General features: G+C 30.0%; 1 protein-coding gene across 20 annotated transcripts in view; it reads right to left on the bottom strand.

Annotated features, from left to right (window-relative positions):
- Nucleotides 1–19,845, bottom strand: part of LOC145293296 (homeodomain-interacting protein kinase 2-like) — a 288,357-nt gene that overhangs the window by 53,890 nt on the left and 214,622 nt on the right. For all 20 annotated transcript variants that reach the window (XR_013869708.1, XR_013869707.1, XM_080139909.1 and 17 more), the window contains exons 7-11: nt 18,924–19,089; nt 16,229–16,463; nt 14,708–14,799; nt 11,767–11,829; nt 9,805–10,026 (exon numbers count right to left, since the gene is read on the bottom strand). Coding sequence is in view for 18 of the 20 variants with exons in the window: in XM_080139909.1 (XP_079996035.1) it covers nt 9,805–10,026; nt 11,767–11,829; nt 14,708–14,799; nt 16,229–16,463; nt 18,924–19,089 (778 nt within the window). In the remaining 2 variants the exon portion in view is untranslated. The remainder of the gene's footprint in view (nt 1–9,804; nt 10,027–11,766; nt 11,830–14,707; nt 14,800–16,228; nt 16,464–18,923; nt 19,090–19,845) is intronic.

Here is a 19,845-nt window from a genome sequence, read left to right as displayed (position 1 = left end):
AATCACATTCCAAGTAAAAACTATTCGATATACTTATGTATCATGTAAAAATAAAGTATTCTCATCAAAAATTAGGAAAAAATTTAATCATTTTTTATATAAACCTCACCTGTCTGTTTAAATGTATGTGTGTATGTAAGTATATCTGCCTAAAACTTTTGACAGAGGCAACAGATTTTCATGAGATTGGTATTGTTTTGAAGCTCGACCCTTCGGATGACAAAAATAAAAAATTGGCACCCTCAACTCAAAGGAAGAATCGCTTTTTTTGCCAATATTTTCGAAAGTCATCCCCTCTTTTCAATTGACTAGGCTTCATTTAAACCTTCGCCACCTCCGGTTTTGCGATGGATGCAACGGCAAAGACATGTTTCTTTTTCACATTCTTTTCCTCCTTCATGGTATGGGTTCGAGCCTGCCTACCTACTACTTTTTTTTTTTTTTCTCAACACATCAACACACACGCCAAACACCTGGACAATACCAGGCACACAGGCTAGTCTAATATATAAAAAGCAAAATGTGTGCGTGTGTTTGTATGTCTCACAAAAACTTCCAACAGATGCGTCGGAACGTGACGAAATCAGTATCGTTTTAAAGCTCGGCCTCTTGGCCGACAAATATTGAAAAATTGGTCACGTTTTTCGTCGACATTTTCGCAAGTCATCGTCTCCTTTTGATTGACTACCCTTAATTTAAATGCTTGCGACTTCCGGTTTCGCGATGGATGCATCAGCTAAGACATTAGGTTTTTTTTTTTTTCCTCCTTCATGTTACGGGTTCAAGCCTACCTGACTGCCTGCTACCATTTTTTTTTTTTAACACCTCTCTCCACCTGGGCCGCCTACTGTTGCTTTGATTCTCCCCTTCGCATTATTACTCCGTTTGATGACAGATTGATTTATCTTTGCTTGCTTTACAGTATTTCTATTCGTCCGAATGGCAGATCAACAAAATACAATAAAATTGATTATTTTTAATTAAAATTTCACTTGATAATTTTCCTTAATTTTTGACGTAGATACCTATTTTTTGCCTGATATGCAAATATGCCAAAGAGTTTTCCTGTTAATTTATTTGGAACTACGATTACAACCTATGCCCATATCATATAAGCATCAACAAATTCTTGCGCACATAAATTATAAACATGACTTTTTTGATTAGCAGGACTACCTATTGTTGCGCAAGAGCAAAAGTATAACATAACTTCTACCCCCACCCCATCTTTGCTATTCACCCCATCTATTCTTCATTTTGGACATACACAAACACACATAACTTGAGTCGGCATAAGGGAAGTAACTCTGAAAAAAAAAGAAAAAAAAAGAAAAAGAAAACAAAAGTCAGTTATTTTCCTTTACATGACAACATTATAAATCCTGTTTACTTTTTGAAAACATTAAATGATACAAACTGCCACTTGGCTCCCAAACAATGAATCTTTTCTTTTTTAATTTTTTTTTTTTCTGGATTACACAGATTTAAAAATACCACGTTTATAGGGGTTTGTTGAGTATTTTTCAAGTGGGGCATACATATATACAGACGTTTGCCCCTTTATGTCATAGATTATTTTTCCTACCCCTCCCCTCGTCAATGCAGAGTAGATACAGCTAGTTAGTAATAGAAAAGGAAGCACTCAGTGTGAAGATTGGCAAAACTCTAAGACGCAGTCAAGAAAAATGCATGCACGTACACTTCTGGAAGATATTGAAACAAAAAAGGATAACAAATGCCATAAATGAACTTTGCCAAGACCAAGGAAACAAGCACACTGAGATCCTGCTGAAGGCCCTACCATAAAGGGTTGAGAGAATCTGTGGTCGAGGCCAGTGTGAAGAGGACATAAGGGTAGAGGCTCCTCAGTCCTGCTGGCAATACAGCTACTTTGTTGAGCAGTAAAGGCCAAGGATGGAAACCGGCAGTCTACAATTGCAGTAAAGATCCAAAAAAAGGTGAACAAAAAACAACCCTCAACGTAAACCATAGGAAAACTCATTCAAGTAAATGATTAAAATGGTTCGGATCCAGAATTCCCTCTATATTTAAAGTAAAAAAAATTGTATGATGTACATACTCGTGAGGAAACGAAAATATCATATTCCAAAAATCACGTAAACTGATCAAGTAGTTTTATATTTTTTTTATAAAGAAAATCATTTTTAAACAATATGTGAGAATTCATAGGTATTACAGCATAAATCTAGTAAGTACGAATTATTGCTCCGTTATATCCCTTGTTTTTTTTGCAATTATTTTCCAAAATGGTGGACAAGACAGTCACTTCTTGGATACTAATAAAATTTGATTTCCTTATTTAAAAATAAAACTACTTAATCAATTTACATAATTTTTGGAATATCACATTTCCATTTTGTCACAAGTATGTACATCATTCTGATTTTTCTTTACTTTCGTATTTTTAATACAGGAAGAATTCTGGAAAAGAACCAAAAAAAAAAAAAAATAAAAAAAAATAAAAAAGTGCTAAATAATTTGTATAATCAGGGATATGTTGCCAAAGAATTTTACTTTAACCTAAAACAGAAAAATCATTTATTAGTTTTTGTGAAATACATGTTTTGGACAGTTTATCTTATCTTCGTTGTTGACATCTTTTGGCTCTTCTCTCCAGCTTTCTAGCGGTGGCCTTTGTCATAATATATATTTAAAGGACATGTAGTTTGCTTGAAGCATTGTGCACGATTATCTATTTAGGGAAGTATTAAAAAACTCAAGAAATGGAAAGTCGTCTGTGTTGAGAAGGGAAGACAAAACAAAGCGATTTTGTATAAAATATATGTTTACGTTTTTTTTTTTACAATAGTAAATCTTATTTGATTAGTCAAAACTTCTATGCAGTGATTTATTGTGTGACCGTGTTCTGTAATATATTTTGAGGAAAAACCTCTTTATCAAATGATAGGTATTTCAAATCCCTTGAAAAACCTATGGGCAGAAAATTGTGTTTAGAAGTTATTTTGTACTGAATATCTCCACAGCAAATGGAATAAAAATTATTTTATTTATGGAATAAAAATTATTTTATTTATTGTGTGAAGGGGGGTAACTGAATTTACATACTAGTGTGCTATTTAATTATTTTCTTTGTATATATTACCTATTTTAATATTTTTTGTTTATTTTGTTACCTAACCGGTAGTTTATTTATTGCATTCTGGCAAGAATCCAAATAAAATGTCTCACAGAAAAAGAAACTGAACCAAAACAAGGTACATTAAATGATGTAATTATTCTTGTTATAATTTTTTTCGTAGCAGCTTTATTTAGATATTTCCTTTTAAATTATTTAATGTTATTTTGGTCTTAACAGATTATAATTATTAAAATTCAAATCTGTTGTTTTGAAGTTATATCACAACAAATGGAAACAAATACTATGATAAACAGATGCTCAATATTACAGCTAGAGGATTGAAATGATAAAAATAAAGTTTATATTGTTTATTGGTTCATCAAACGTTCAAACAGAAAATATATAAAGATTTCTTTTTGTATTCGAGGAATGTTTAAAAAATTAGGCTTTTCTCTACAGAGAAAACAACTAACAAAATAATTAGCAACTTAAAATTTTTTTAAACTTTACTGAAAAAATATTTTCTTTTAACAGATAGTAGAAATTTCCAATTTATGCAAACTAAAAATTCTTAACTTTTATTTTGATAGTTATTTCCTCTGAAGAGAAAAGCCTAAATGTTTGAAACTCCATGAAATAAAGAAAAACATTTTATCTTCTGTGTTTGAACATTTGATGAACTAAGTAATGCAAATGTTATTTTTTATCATTTCAATTTGCCCCTATCTCAAATATACACATATATATATATATATATATATATATATTATATATATTATTTAAAATTACAAAGATGAATATTATATTTGTGTTAGAACCTCTAGAGATAATAGAAAATTCAATAGATTAGATAGAGCAATTAAAATGAAAAACATTAAAATTCATTTTTGATGGATTAATAAATATTTTAATTCAATTTTTATTTTCATCATCAAATTTTTTTGTTATATAGCTGTTATCATGTTTCAGTATTTATTTTAACAGTGTTCATATGCTTACGGAAACAGACTGCAAAAAAAAAAAAAAAAAAATGTAATGAGGATTGGTAATCTTCATTACATTTTACAGTGACCACGTGCTTAAAAAAAGCTCAAAATTAACATACTACAGTGTGCAACAAGATTGACAGAGCTTTGATACAAGTCACAGACATTTTATTTACAAAAAAAAAAAATAAAGCTATTTCCTTCTCTGATGATGGATATTTTATTATTAAGAAAAATGTCAAGTTAAAAAAAAATGTTTCTTATAAAATTCTTTGCATCTTAACGTGGTTTCAAAACAGTTTGTTTTCTTTCAAAATACAAAAAGATTTGCTTTTTTAATCCAAGAGATTTCCTCTATGCCGAGTAACATTTTGCATCCATTCTGTATGTGTGTGTGTGTGTGTGTGCAAAAGAGAGGAGAAGATGTTTTGTTATATAAGAGTAATAATAAAATGGGGTGATGACTCGTTAAATGTTGTCACAAAACAAATTTTAAGAAAAACATTTTTATTCCTGGTGATGCTGAAGATTGCTAAAACTGCTTAAAATACAATTTGAAAAAATTTGTTGACATTCCTTGTCTAAAATCTCCAGAACTTTTATGTTCTGGAACTATTTTATAAACAAGAAAAAGCAGTAATTTCGTTTTTGGTAAAATTCATTTAAATTTTGAAGCTAAAAGAAATCATTGACTAAATAATAAAAAAAAATTGACATAACTTTAAATAAATTGTTTCAAAAGTTCCGATAAAGGCCGACGAATTTGCACTTCAGTAATAGAAAATTAAGTACAAAGTAAATTACACATTTTTTTTCTATTTTTTTTTTTAAAGTTGAATTTGCTAAAATAGTGGCTGTTAGAAACCCAGGAACATTGAAGACTTGTTTTTTTTTTTTTTTTTTTTTTTTTTTTAAATTATGAAAAGAGAAAGATTTTGGTGATAAACAAAATATTGATTTGTTGATTGCAAACATATCTCAGCCATTGGCAAGATTAAAATATGTTCAAATAAAAAAAAAAAATCAATCTGAAAAAGATAATGAATACATCAGTTGTTTAAAAAAAAAAAAAAAAAGGCAGATTATAATTTAAATGAAGAGGAAAAGCTTGAATGAATAAGTGAGGAAAAAAAAGGGTGAATGAATTTATAAAGAAAAGAAATGAATGAATGAAGGAGAGAGAAAGAGAATGAATAAAAAAAGAATGAATGAATGCGATGAGATAATTAAAAGAAAGGGTGAATGAGAGAGAGAGAGAGGAAGAGAGAGAGAGGAAGACTGAACTAAAAGGCTATTGATTCATTGCAGATTGAAAGAACAAAAGCAAAAGAAATGATAGTTTTTTTATAAGTAAAAAAAAAAAAAAAAATGAGAGAGAGATCAATATAAAGAAATCTGAATCCCCAATTTGACCAGACTCTCTAATGTGAGTCTTCAGTGATGTGCTAACTTCAATTGTTTTGCGTTTTTCAATACCATGAAAGCTTAACCAGTAATCTAGCATACTATGGCCATAAACATTGACCTCACCTTGAAAGCGGCATGCTACACAAACGACTAAATGTTACTAAATGATCTTTTTGGACTTGTGATGGAACCAAACCTTGATAGCTTTTTGGGTATATATTGTGATAGTTGTCTGGGAACGAAACCATGAAAAGTTCGGTCTAGTCATGCGTGATGGTCATGCTCTGCATGTTGTTCATTGTATTTGGGTTTACGCTTGCTTGTTGCTCAAATTTCCTTTAATAGACAAACGGTACAACGCATAAGTGCAATATCTTACACATGTCATGCTCAAAGTTTGCCATTCCTCTTTTATGTAAAAGAAAGTAGAAAGAAAAAAAATGAACTCATGTTACATATTAAGGACTATGTTAATGCCGATTAAGTTAGCTAGTATGAATTTTGGTAAGGGTCACACGGACTGCATGATAGGACAGATATATAAAACAGAATAACTCCCAGGGTTGAATGAAAGATGAGTGACGTAAATTTGAGGCAGGCAGCAACAGGTCAAAACTGTAGACAAAACAAGAGCTGAATAAAGAATGGTGTTACGTTTTTGAGCTGGGAGTAACAGATTTTTCAAATCAGCCTTTCCATGGAAGCCGTATGAACAAGACATTGCCAATAATGTAGACAACTCAAAAATCTTAATGGAACATTACCAAGCTGATTTCGGTGTATGTCACTTATTTCAGTTAAGTTAGAAAGTTAAAGAATTAAGATAAAATTAGTCTCTTTCTCCTGAATCGATTCTTACCAAATAGCCTCTGAAGAAAAATCAACGAACGTCTCCTTATGTATTAAACAAAAATGAAGCTTATCAAATAACAATCACTAGATGAAATGGTGCAGATGAAAAGAGTAGAAAGTGCGTAAAAGATGAACGTGTAGGAATAAAGACATTTTTTTGTTATTGAAAAATGTTACTTTCAAACTTCGGTTTCAGTTATTTGTAGTTGAAAGATGAAGGCAAAAGCAATAAAATGAAAAATGAGAAAATCTAATTCAAAAAAATGTCGGGTTTTACTTTAAATTCAACCATTTTTTTTTTTCTCTTTAGTAATTTTATCATTGTTTTAAAATATTTTTATAAATATATATTATATAAATATATATTATATACTTTCTAATAGTGTTTCTAGAATTAAATAAATTGCATATTCATAAGTAAATGCAAAATGGCACAACAGATTTCGGTTTACATAAAAAAAAAAAAAAGAAATAACAAAACATCTTTCACATAATGAAAAAAAAAAAAAAAAAAAAAAAAAAAGAAATAACAAAACATCTTTCACATAATGAAAAAAAAAAAAAAAAAAAAAAAAAAAAAAAGAAATAACAAAACATCTTTCACATAATGAAAAAAAAAAAAAAAAATGGAGCATTAAAATTCCACTTTAAAGCATAATCAATAACTGGCCATAGCGATAAGAACCTCATAGCATTCAAGATCAAATCATTCCAGTTTTGGAGGCTTAGGTTTATAACATAGTGTTATCTAAATAAAAATTGGCATCACTCCCATGACATTAGCATTATTAGCATCGCTTCTTAACTTTGATGTGTTTGCTTTGCTGCCAAACACTCGACTTCCTTCTCCCCAATTTGTTTTTAATGCAGCTAATTCATTTATATGCAAATTAATGCATTCATATTTTTTAATCGTATACAGATATAGGAAAGTTTCACATTAACAGATCCATCAATGACGTTGTTTGAAAAAATAAAAAATAAAATAAAAAAAATAAAATAATTTCAACATGCTTCCCAGCCACCAGATGCCACCTATGTAAAGAACTACTAAAAGAGGGTCAAACTAAACAAGGATTAATACTGATAAGCCGTTTCTGACAGCTGAATATTTCCAGTTGAAAGATTAGCTTAAGACCGTGATAATTGACAGAATTTTACTCTTAAGCACGTATGTGATAACTGCATAGAGAAGCATAGAAATAATTGGTCATGGTTGGCATATGCCTGCTGTAGGGAAACAGAATGGTGTGTGAACCAAAAACCCTTCCGATATACTAATGCAATTATACAAATTTAAGTGCTGCTGGGGGTCCGAGGTAGCAGAATAAATGATTTATGTTTTGCTCGACAGAAATCTTTTAATTTTTCGGTAAATATATGTGATAACAATGTGGTGAATCATAGAAATAAGTGATCACGGTTGGCATGTGCTCGTTTTAACTGGAGTCCTTCAGATACAAGAAAAATGTTATTAAGCAAATTTAGATTCTCTTGGGAGTTGGAGGTGGCAGAATAAAAGATGGAATTTTTTTTACTCAACAAATGTCTTTGGGTTTTTAGGTGTCATTTCGTTTATCACATGTGACTTTTTTTGTTGTTGGTTAGAAAAAAAAAAAAAAGATGAACTGCTGCTGCTTATGTAAAAAGTGAACATCTCCGTCATGAAAAAAAAAAAAAACCCCAAAAACCACAAAATAATTCAACTCACACGTATTTTTTCTTTTCAACTTAGAACTTATTTCACTGAAATGTGAATTAATTGCCTAAATAATTTCAGTCATGTAAATTATAAATAATCTTTCAATGTGATAAAACTACTGAGAGAGGGAGGCCTCCTTGGTCCTGATTGACAACCTTTCTAGAATTGGTGATTTAAACAAATTATCTAAATTGCTTAAGGAGTACATAAGCTCTGCCTATCACTCGGTTTTCACACTCCTTTGTCTATTAATCAGGCATATAGGTACCATCAAAGGGACTTGCCAAAGAGACTCGGTGCTTGGCCTTGTTTCTTGACCGAGACAATGAATGCTGTCCCAAATTTTTTTCTTTCTCTTATTATTTTTAACTACTTAAGTTCAAGTGTTCCTTGTTTGGGGTAAAAAAAAAAAATCAGTCAAGTAAGTAAAAATGTTTAAAACCAAAATCACAGAGTCAAAATTTTTAAATGATTTGGCTTTCTCAAATTGACAATCTTTTTTGTTTGTTACTGTAAAAAAAAAAAAAAAAAATTTACACAAGTGTACAAAACTGAAATATTCAACTTGAGAATTCACTGTAAATGCATGAAAACGAAAAAAAAAAAAATCCTGTTTTTTATCAACAATTTTGATAAATTGGAATGAGAAAATAGGAATACATACAGAATATATAGAAAACATGGATCAAATTTTTTTTTTTTAAAAAACAAAACGACATTTGGTCACAAAAGAAAAAGGTTTTGTTTAAAGAAGATGCCATTTAACATATCATGAAGATAAAAGCTAAGTTTTATGAAAAACTTTCAAAACAATTTCAATAATGATATAACACTGTTATACCTGATATTATCTTTAAAATAGGCATTTAGAAATTTTTATCACCAACTAATCATTCATAAGACAGATCATTAAAAACAAATATTTATGACTGATCTTATGACTTCAATTTTATGAGCAAAACAGATCTGAAGAAATTCATGTGAATTCACCAAAATAATAAATCAAGACAGCAGTGTCACTTATGATTCATATCCAGAATTCAATAATAAAAAAAAACAAAAACTACAGAAAAATCTTTATGATGTATGTACCTGTCACAGAATGAAAATATCATGTTCCAAAAATCACAAATTGATCAAACAGATTTTTCTTTTACTAAGAGAATTAATTTTTATGAGAAAATGATGATTGTGTATCTTGCTTCACCATTTTTAATAAATAATGGAAAACGACTAAATTCAGACAATGGGATCAAAATCAGCCATTCCTAAAAATCATTGAAAAAAAAAAAAAAAAAAAAAAAAAATTTCTTCATAAAAAAAAACACACACACACATGACTTGATCAATTTATATGATTTTTGGAATATGACATTTTTGTTCCATACTGGATATGTACATCAAAGATTTTTCAGTATTTTTTTTTTGTTTGTATTAGGTTGAATTTGGAACAAAAACACATTGTATTGATACAAATTTGCAATAAATATAAATATCTGCCTAAAAATAAAATTCTAAAGTTTATACAGCAAAATTCTTTGTTATAAATTTTTTTTATTTACTTTATTTGTCAGAAAATATTTTAAATGCTCAGTTTTGAAACTAACAAATAATGAAGCAATTTTTTTCATTTTAACTATGACAATAAGACAAATAAAAAATTCCAGACAAGTATAACAGATAATAATACAAATGGAAATGTTAAATCTATTGAAATGTTGAGAAATCACATGTTGGGTCCTATTGTGAGCACATACCAAAGGGACAACTGCAGGTGGACCTTGGTCAAGGTCCTCTCCTCCCAATACTATAGAGCGCCGCCAATTATCTGTGACAGCTTGTGTAGCCAACGTGTCAGGAATCACAGCAGCGGCAGTTTGTTGTTGCATAGAACGCTGAGAAGTCAGAGCTGGTATCTGTTGTGGCCAGGAGCTGACAACCACTTGTCGATTACCATGCCAGGAGTTCACAGGAGGATTCTAATAGAAAGGAAAATACAAGCAGGTCAAATAAATTAATGTCTTTAAACTCGGGTTACAATAGTTAAAACTTTAATTTTTCTTTTATTATTCTAAAAAAATAAAATGGATTGTTTTGAAATTCTAAATAAAAACCTCAAAGGTTGACCTGTATTTATGAAATTCTTAGAATTTTACTGATAAAAAATTATTTTTTAAAACTTAAAATTATATTCTATTTTATATTTCTCTTGGTCTGCCTGTTTCACTTTTTCTTGGAAACTACTAGAGACCTGATTTAAAGTTTGTATTGAGCTTTGTTATGATAAGGTGCAGCGAAATAAGTATTATGGTATCCGCTTGATGCACAGTAAGGGATTTATAGGGATAAGTATTTAATGCAAAACTGAGCACAAATTTAACCAAATTCAACCATCAATTTGGCATAAAAAACTCATTTTAAATCAGCAGGTTATGACTTTTCCCCACTTTTAACGGATTGAAAAAGTATAAATTTTTGTTCATTTTTTATTTATTGCGGACTATTATCCTCATCTTTTCTTAGTTGTTTCACGATATTTCAGCCAACTACTCATCTGGCCTTTGTCAGGTAGTAAACGCGACGGATAGGAACACTGAATCTCCTGATTGCCTCCACTGCAATTACTGCCTTCCGTAGTTATTGTCGTCTCACCAAAGCCGGCCAGAGGCTTACTTGGCCAAAACGTGATGAGACAACAACTACAGAAGGCAGTAATTGCAGTGAACGCAGTCAGGAGATTCAGAGTTCCTGTCCGTCGTGACGAAGGCCAGATGAATAGTTGGCCGAAACATCATGAAACAACTAAGAAAAAGATGAGGATAATAGTCCGCAATAAATAAAAATTAAAATAAATAAAACTCATCTCAATAATGAATTGCAATTAAATAATATATAAAAAAGTACAGTTTTTAATAATAGCAATGTTTTTCAAGTAAATAAGAATGATACAAGATCTAAATTAAATATTTATAGAAACACGGTTCCCAATTGTGGGGGAGCTATTAAATATGGTTTACTCAAATGAGGGAAGCATTCAAGTGTAAAACAACCTTGTAGAGATAAGTCGTCGTCAACAGAAAAAGATGAAATCATTGTATTCGTTTCAATTTCCATTTCACACGCTGACATACATCAGATTGCTTTAAGAAACTGACTTTCAAACTAGCCTATCTCTGGCCAGGTCTTTATTCATCCTTTTTTGTCTCAAATCCATCATTATCACTTCTTTCCATGGATTCTTTGGCCTTTCACCATCGACTGGACCTGTTACCTCAACGGCAGTACATCTGCTAACCCGAGAGCTCTTATCTATTTTTTAAATAATAGCTAGCAAACAAATCTTAGTCATTATTACTGTAGTCTTTAATGATTTAAATGTAATAATTAGTCTTTAATGATTTAAATGTAATAATTAGTCTTTAATGGTTTAAATGTAATAATTACATTTCTCCTACACCCATCCAAAAACTTATATAACTGGATTCACAATAAAATTTACTTTAAAATGGTAGATTGAATAAACTCAAATCCAACATTATTGAAAAGAGCATAAAAAACAAAGAAATATTATGTTTAGACATAATATTTCTTTGTTTTTTATGCTCTTTTCAATAATGCTGGATTTGAGTTTATTCGATCTAAAGAAAAATTGATAATTGCTAAAATTTGGAAATAATGGTATTTTCAAAATAACAAAGATAGTTAAAAGTTTTACTTACTGCCATGAAGACTTGTCCCCGTCCCCTGTCTATTACTGGAGTGAGATGCTGAGTAGTCACAGCCTAAAAGCAAAATTAAGATGATACGTTACATTAATAATATATATATTGTTATATTAATGATATATATATATATTTGCATTAACCTTTTACCGTCAGAATTTTTTTAATGCAATAAATAAATCTTTTGATCATGAAACCCACACGTGATGGAAATTAGCGTGAAACTGACAGACGAAGATAAAAAAAAAAAACATTCACTTGTTGAACCATGTATAGACCTGAACTTTTAAGACCAGTTGGGATGACAAGCCATAAGAGTAAGAAGTTATTATTTTTGAAGTAACTTGAAAGTATAATTTAGTGGTAATGGGTTAATGGGATATATATATATATATATACACACACACACACACACACACACTAGCAGGTTGCCTGGCATAGCTTGGTCGTAAAATATGCTGTAATATATTTTCATTAATGCAGATTTTGTATTTATTATTATTATATTGACCACAATATATAGTAATGATTTAAAAAGATTAAAAAAAAAAAAATGACTTGTGCGCCACTACCGAGAATCAAAACCAAAATGTTTAGCTTACGATTTACTTTTTCCTTTGATGTTAATGCCTGAGTTATGAAGACATGTTTGCTGCAAGGCTAAAAATTAAAACATGAACCAATAGCTATTACGTTACGCATACATAATCGTAATGCCGTGGTTTGACCGTCACCTGGCAAATTCCATATCTTTAATTTTCACCGATTTTCCTCGGCTAAAACCCAAATGTAAAGTTTTGCATGGTTCAAATACCCTATATATTAAGTTCCATGTCTGTAGAGCAAAAACTCTAAGAGGAGTTTGGTAGGCAAAATCTTTTAAACAAATATATATACGCATACATGAATGTCTTTACTCTAACGTTTTTACACAAATATTATGCAAGTATAAATCATGTAGAATATCTGCATGAATATAATTACACATAATACTTGACCAAAAAAAACAAAAAAAAACTAATAGGGAATTAATTAAAATGAATGTTTAAAAGAATATGCAAATTAGTTAGATCTTTTGCAGATGAATGCAATTCCACGACCCATATATAACAAAGTTGTATTTTCTTTTTAAGTAATAGAAAAAGTTTTTAAATTGAATATCAATACACAAAACCCCCACATTTATAAGAGAGTATATATATATATATATATATATATATATATATATATATATATATATATATAGTAACTTACTTTTTTAATAGCTTTCACACTCTTTTCATCAGATGATTTAAATCATGATGCTATAATTACTTTGAGTCATTTTAAAAGTTGATACACATAGCTATCAGTATATATATATATATATATATATATATATATATATATATATATATAAAAGTTTCATGTCTACATAAAATTTTTATAAAGGAAATATATTTTATGCATTGATTTTCAGTATTTACTTCAAAAGTGCTCAATACATAAGTAGAGCTAGGTAATAAGTTATGGAAAAATATATGGCAATTAAGCTACACAATTTTCTGCATCTCATTCTCACAGCGACTCAATTGGAATCAGAAAAATCAAACTTCTTGAGATATTGGATTAGGAAAAATTTGTGCCTGTTTTCTAATTCCAAAACCGATTCTTTTAATGAATTTTGCGTTTGTTTAAAACTTAATTTACAATTTCTATTACGAATCATGAATATTTAGTGATTTTAAATTACGAGTAAAACTAAAATCTATATGTTATCTTCAACCTCACAAGTGTATTTTTACATTTGCGAAATTATATGCCTATGGATTTTTACGGTAATAAAAAACATTAAAAAAAAAAAAAAAAATTTAAAGATTGTAAAAGAATCAGAATCTATCATTTTATCGGAATTGGGAATATAGAAGAGAATCACAAATTGTATCTGAATTGGGGAAAAATCTTGGCATCATCCCATCACTAATACATCAGATAATATAACTAGCCTGAGTGCCCGGCGTTGCCTGGGTGTTTGAAGGTGTGCGTTGAGGGGGGGGGGAGTGGTAGTAGGCAAGCAGGCCCGAACCTGTACCATGAAGGAGGAAAAGAAAGTGAAAAACAACAAAAAAAAAAAACAGTGACGTCTTTGCTGTTGCGTCCATCGTCAAACCGGAAATGACATAGGTTGACATAGCTAGTCAATCGAAAAGAGGGGATGACTTTCGAAAATATCGGTGATAAACGCGACCTCTCCCTGTAGAAAATGCCCAGTTGTGGGTGAAGGAATGAATGTTTTTGGACAATTTTTCGATATTTGTTGCCTGAAGGGGCGAGCTTCAAAATGATACTGATCTTGTGAAAATCGATCGCCTTTGTTTTAATTTTAGGCAGACATACAAACATGCATACATTTAAACAGACAGGTGAGATTCATGTTATAGATGAAGCAAACATTAAACATAACAGAATTTTCTGTTTTATTATATCTTGCTTTATATTTTTGCAGTTTTCTAATAATTTTTGTTATATCGAAATAAAAAATATTTATGTATGTTTTATATGTATCAAAAACATTTTTGATTCTTCGTTGAATCATTTTCAGAAAACAAACAGAAATGAACAAAAAAAAAAAGTAAATCAAATTTTATGAGGAAGCGAGGATGGAGTATCTTGCTCTGCCATCTTTAATAAACAAAGGGGGATAACTCAATTTGAACTTCTGAGTTTTTTTTGCTTGTTGTCAGCCTTGTAATGGCTACGATTTAGTATTAAATCGCTTAAAAATTACTAAAAAATGATTTTCTAAAAAAAAATTTTTTTTTTTTAAATTGATCACTTTTCATGATTTTTTTTGAATATGTTCTTTTTGTTCCGCGCCATGTACATATATCAGAGACCTTTGGTATTTTTGTTTTTAATGTAGGGGGATTCTGGACAAAGCAAAGAAGAGTTTTCTTACCTGCGACATAATTTGAGGCTGTAACTGCAGAGTTTGATGGGCCTGTGTAACCATGGGCACAACATTTGGATATCGATTCGGAGAGTTGAGACCTGCAGAAATAAAAATAATTACATGAAGTGAAAATCCCTTTTATTTATTTTTTTTCTAAATAATTCAATGAAATTGAATTATTTAGAAAGAGTTATGCATATGCATGTTGCGAGCTTCAAAAATATTAAATAATCATGATGATCCTTAACAAATTTGACTTTTCAAATCTCCACTTTACTGATTAGCAAGATTTGTATTTTTTTTCTAGAAATTATTTTGATCCTTATCCAGAATATCCCAGATATTAAAATCATACACAAAAAAAACATGTATGATGTAACAAAACGAAAATATCATATTCCAAAAACCATGTAAATTGATGAAGTAGTTTTATTTTTATACAAACAATCATTCTTAAGCAATTAATAAGCCCCCCCAGATAGTTTTCAAAATGGTGGAAAAAAAAAAAAAACCAGTCACTTTTCAGTTACTAAAAAAATTGGATTTCTTATTTAAAAATACTGCTACTTGATTAATTTACATGATTTTTGGAATGTAATATTTTTGTTTTGTCATGAGTATGTACATCATATGCATGTTTTTTTTTATTTTTGTTTTTTTATATAGGAAGATTCTGAACAAGAACTTTTTTTTTATGGAAGATTTTTTTTCTTACATATTTTATATGACCTAATTTTTGAGATAAACCTTTTCTTCAAATGAAAATTAAAAATTGCATATCTATTGTTATTTCACGTCAATGTGTTTTGAAATGGTAGTATTGTACATATTGGTTAAGATATTGTGAAAATATTGTCACTCATATGCGTACACAACATTTCTGCCCAAATTCTGACAATCTTTTCAACATTTTTTTTTTTTTACACTTTCTCATAAATTAATCCAATTAAATCTGAATTCTTTTATTATTGTTGTCTCAATATATATTACTCTATTAACAAAAATATCCAAATAAAACTAAACTTATTTGGTGCTTGTTCAGAACTACCCTCTATGAAAAAACAAAATATAAGAAAAACCTGTATGTATGTATGTATCCATGATGGAACGAAAATATTGTATTCCAAAAATCATGTAAATGACCAATTAATTTTATTTACAAAAAATCAAATCTTATGACTAATTGAGGAGTGAGGCCATTTTAAAAACTCTCACAAAAAAACAAGGGAAATAACTCAGCAGGATTCAAACATGACATTTTTGTTGTAATGCCTACAAATTCCCATTAATCGCTTAAAAATTATTTTTTTTTTAATAAAAATAAAACTTGATCGATTTAGGTGATTTTTGGAATAAAATATTTTCTTAATGTCACAGAAAAAAAATAAAGATAAAACTGTACATCATATAGCTTTTTCTTTATTTTTTAATCTGGACAAGCAACAATTAATCTTTTAAAATCTGCCTTCATCCTAAACTTCCAGATGAGAGAAAACATTGATTTCGAAGAATTAATGATTTCTTTACCTTGTATTGGTGCTGGCACCACAAGAGATGGTAACAGAGGCTGACGGAATGGATCATGTCGGCTAAACTGTGTAGTACTTCTCTGGGAGGGCATCTGTTGATTGAGCTGCTGAGTGGCCACCTGAGGTGGGCCTGGCTGATAAGGGAGGTAAGTTGCTCCAGATTGGCCAGAATATTGTAAATAGGGCAGCTCGGTAGCTTGGGGAGCAGTGCCACTGAAATTCTGAGAAGCCACCTGGAAAGAATAACACAAAAAAATTAAAGATGATGTTATCAGGTTAATAAATATACAAGGATACATTATGGAAAGTTTTGAATACCTAATAAACACTATCCTCTCTGTACAGGAGTTTGTCAGTACAACCTGGCATGAAAACATTTTCCTTCAAGTAAAACCCTGACTAAATATTCAAAATTACATAAGTATCTGTGGCTCAAATAAGATCTCCTCGGTATGACTAGCCAACACTGACTTCTATGAGGAATGTTGCACATTCTCCAAGTGATGTTACCTCAAGTAACAGCATGAAACTGGAGACTCTACCAGAATAGATGAATTCTTGCTTTGGAATCCAGTAAGACCAAGAGACTGCAAGAAATGTATCCGATGACAGATTTAAATTGTAAAATTGGGGATCGGAAAATTACGCTTCCATCTTTTTTACTAACTCAGTGCTTGAGACGTAAAGAACATTACTGAAATATTCGAATATCTATGCATCTCGCATAAAAATCAAGTGTTAGCCCTTGTAATGGGGTCCCTTGATTTCTGAGAACTTTGAAGTAAAATTAAACAAAAAGTTTGAATTACCTAATAGACACCATCCTCAGGTGTCTTCGGTTTCTCTCTATAAGGATCTGTATAGACAACCTGACATGAGAATACTTCAACCTATAAATAAACCCTGACCAAATATTCAAAATAACATTCAACATTCAAATAAGATCCCCTCAACATGGGTTATACAAAGAAATGGTGCACCTTCCCCTAATGATTATACCTCAAGCAACAGCACTTTGCTGATACTCCACCAGACCAGATGGATTTTTGTCCTGGAATCCGGTAAGACCAAGAGACCAAAAATAAAGATATACTAAAAACACAGTTAATTGGTCAATTAGAAAGAGAAGAACTGAGGCGCTTCACTTTTTTAGTAACTCAACGCTTGAGGGAGGGAGAATCTTGATTGAGCACTGATATCTATGTACCTCATAGAGAAATCAAGTGTTAACCTCAGAAAAGGGGTTCCTTGATTTCTGAGAACTTACTGAAGTAAAATGAAAACAGAAGTGAATCATCAACATGTTGGTGGCCGAGTGATGGTATATGCACTTGAGGTTCTGTTGGCCATCTCAGAGTTGCTAGCAAAAGTTTGATGGCCAACAGAACCTATAAAAAGAAAAACATTTAAAAAAAAAAAAAAATCAATGTCTAATATTAAAATGATTTAATATATTTTTTTAAATAAGTACTTATCGATTTAGCACATTTTCAGATTGTAAAAAAAAAAAACAAAAACAAAAAAAAACGGTGCTTGTACAGGATTCCCATGATGAAAAAACTGTATGATGCATGTATCCACGATGGCAAGAAAATATACAAAAAAAAAAAAAAAAAAAAAAAAAAAATCACAAAATTGATAAAGTAATTTTATTTTGATAAAATATAATTTTCAAGCAAATTTAAGTTCCCTCTTCACTTTCTAAAATCTTGCAAGTTTCAATTATTTGGCTTTATTTCCATTGTTCCTTCAGCCTGGTTTTAAAATGGCGTTGTTATATTGTTGCTGTTTGTTTAGCCACAAAATTTTATTTTCTTATTTAAAAATAAAATTACTTGATTAATTTATGTGATTTTTTTTGTATACAATATTTTTTCTGTCACGAGTACGTACATCATACAGATTTTTTTTTTTTCCATGGGGAGGGGGGGGAATTCTGGACAAGCACCTAGAGAATTTCAAACTCATCATTTACTAGTGGGGAGCGATTTTTATACAAGTTTAATTTACTTGACATTCTGCAAGGGTCTTTAACAAAAATTATTCTATTTACAAATACTGTTTTAGAATTTTAAGCAAAGGATCATTACGAACTGAACAGCTCTCCAATAATTTAACAGAGTTTTTCCAAAAAATCTTTAATCATCAAGGAGTTTAGTCTATATATATATCAAAAAAGTTATCTGAAGCTTAAATAAAAAAAAAAAAAATGATTCTGCAGGATAATGAAATTTGAAACATGCATTCCAGTTAAGAAACACTTATGTAATTATGTGTCATGTCAAAATTAGTATAAATTAAAAATATTTTGGAAAATGATCCATAGAAGATGTATTTAATTTTTACAAAAAATCATAGATAATACAAGCCTGGCATTTTTTATTTTTAAATGGTGGATTCTAATTGAAAGCAAAGAAAGCAGGAGAGATAAATCAGTTTGTCATACAGAATTGGTCGCAAAGAACTTTTCCACATTAAAACATAAAACTCTGTAATTCAATAAATTTTGTTTTTACTTAATTATTTTTCTACGGGATCATTTTGCATAACTTTGGGGATGTATACTAATTTTAACATGACACGTAAGTATGTAATAATATTTTTATCTGAAATGCATTTCTTTCGAATCCCATTATTCTACAGAAGCACCCAAAAATATTTTTTGATATTGATCGCATGAGAAAGTAACTTACTTGTGGCGGCAATCCATTGATTTGGTTATTGAAGGTAACAGTAATGTTACCTGTAGATGATGGAACCAAATTAGCTACAACCGATCCACTATTTTGGTTTAAATCATAAGCACTTATAGTCGTTGATCGTCTACATATTTCCATGCTCTGCACGCTACTTTTTACTCTGTTGAAGAAAAAAGGCAATAAAGGTATTTTAGTTATATTTACTTTCAAATTGAAAAAAAAAAAAAAATAAATAAATATTTTCAAGAAATTCAAGGGTGAGTGTTAAGTTTTGATTTTTGCCTGCATTCTTGATCCCACGACCAATGTGATTTAGGCTGTGAAATGTACTCACTCTCATTAGTAATTGGTTGATTGGTTGGTTCACTGTGTGATTTGAGTCGCACAAATGAATATATAACGTAGTTTGTACAAGTCTCAAATTTAATAGGTTCCACACAGTTGGCCCAAATTCAATCTATGCCATCACTGCAATGTTGCATCCGTGTGCCCATTTTACAAGTATTTTAATGAAATGTGCTGTGATGAACTCTTAGCACTTGATACTCACTTTATGAAGGAAGAAAACAAAAAAAAACAATTTCATATGCTAAAAGGCACATAACTTATTTTCGTAAGTGAAAATCCAACCTAGAGATTGACAAAATGTCTAGCTCCTGAAGCAACTACTACTTGCCAAAAAGGAATGGGTAAAAAAACTTTCCGTTTTTCTAAAAATAAATTACCATTTGACAAATTTCCTGTTTTCTAGCAATCACCCTATATTTCAATAAGACTGTTACAAAACGTGATGAAAGAAACAAAAAATTATAAAAGAATCTTGTCAGAAAAAACAAAAACTGTATTTACTAATGTTTAGAAATAATTGATGACACAAGATACAGTTAATATGATTATTTGAGCATTATATGCTCTA

This window comes from Euprymna scolopes, chromosome 14 (genome assembly GCF_053919585.1).
Source record: "Euprymna scolopes isolate OS-2025 chromosome 14, ASM5391958v1, whole genome shotgun sequence".
Lineage (NCBI taxonomy): Eukaryota > Metazoa > Mollusca > Cephalopoda > Sepiida > Sepiolidae > Euprymna > Euprymna scolopes.
Note: the sequence above shows the minus strand (reverse complement) of the source record. Positions and strands in the feature narration are given on the sequence as shown.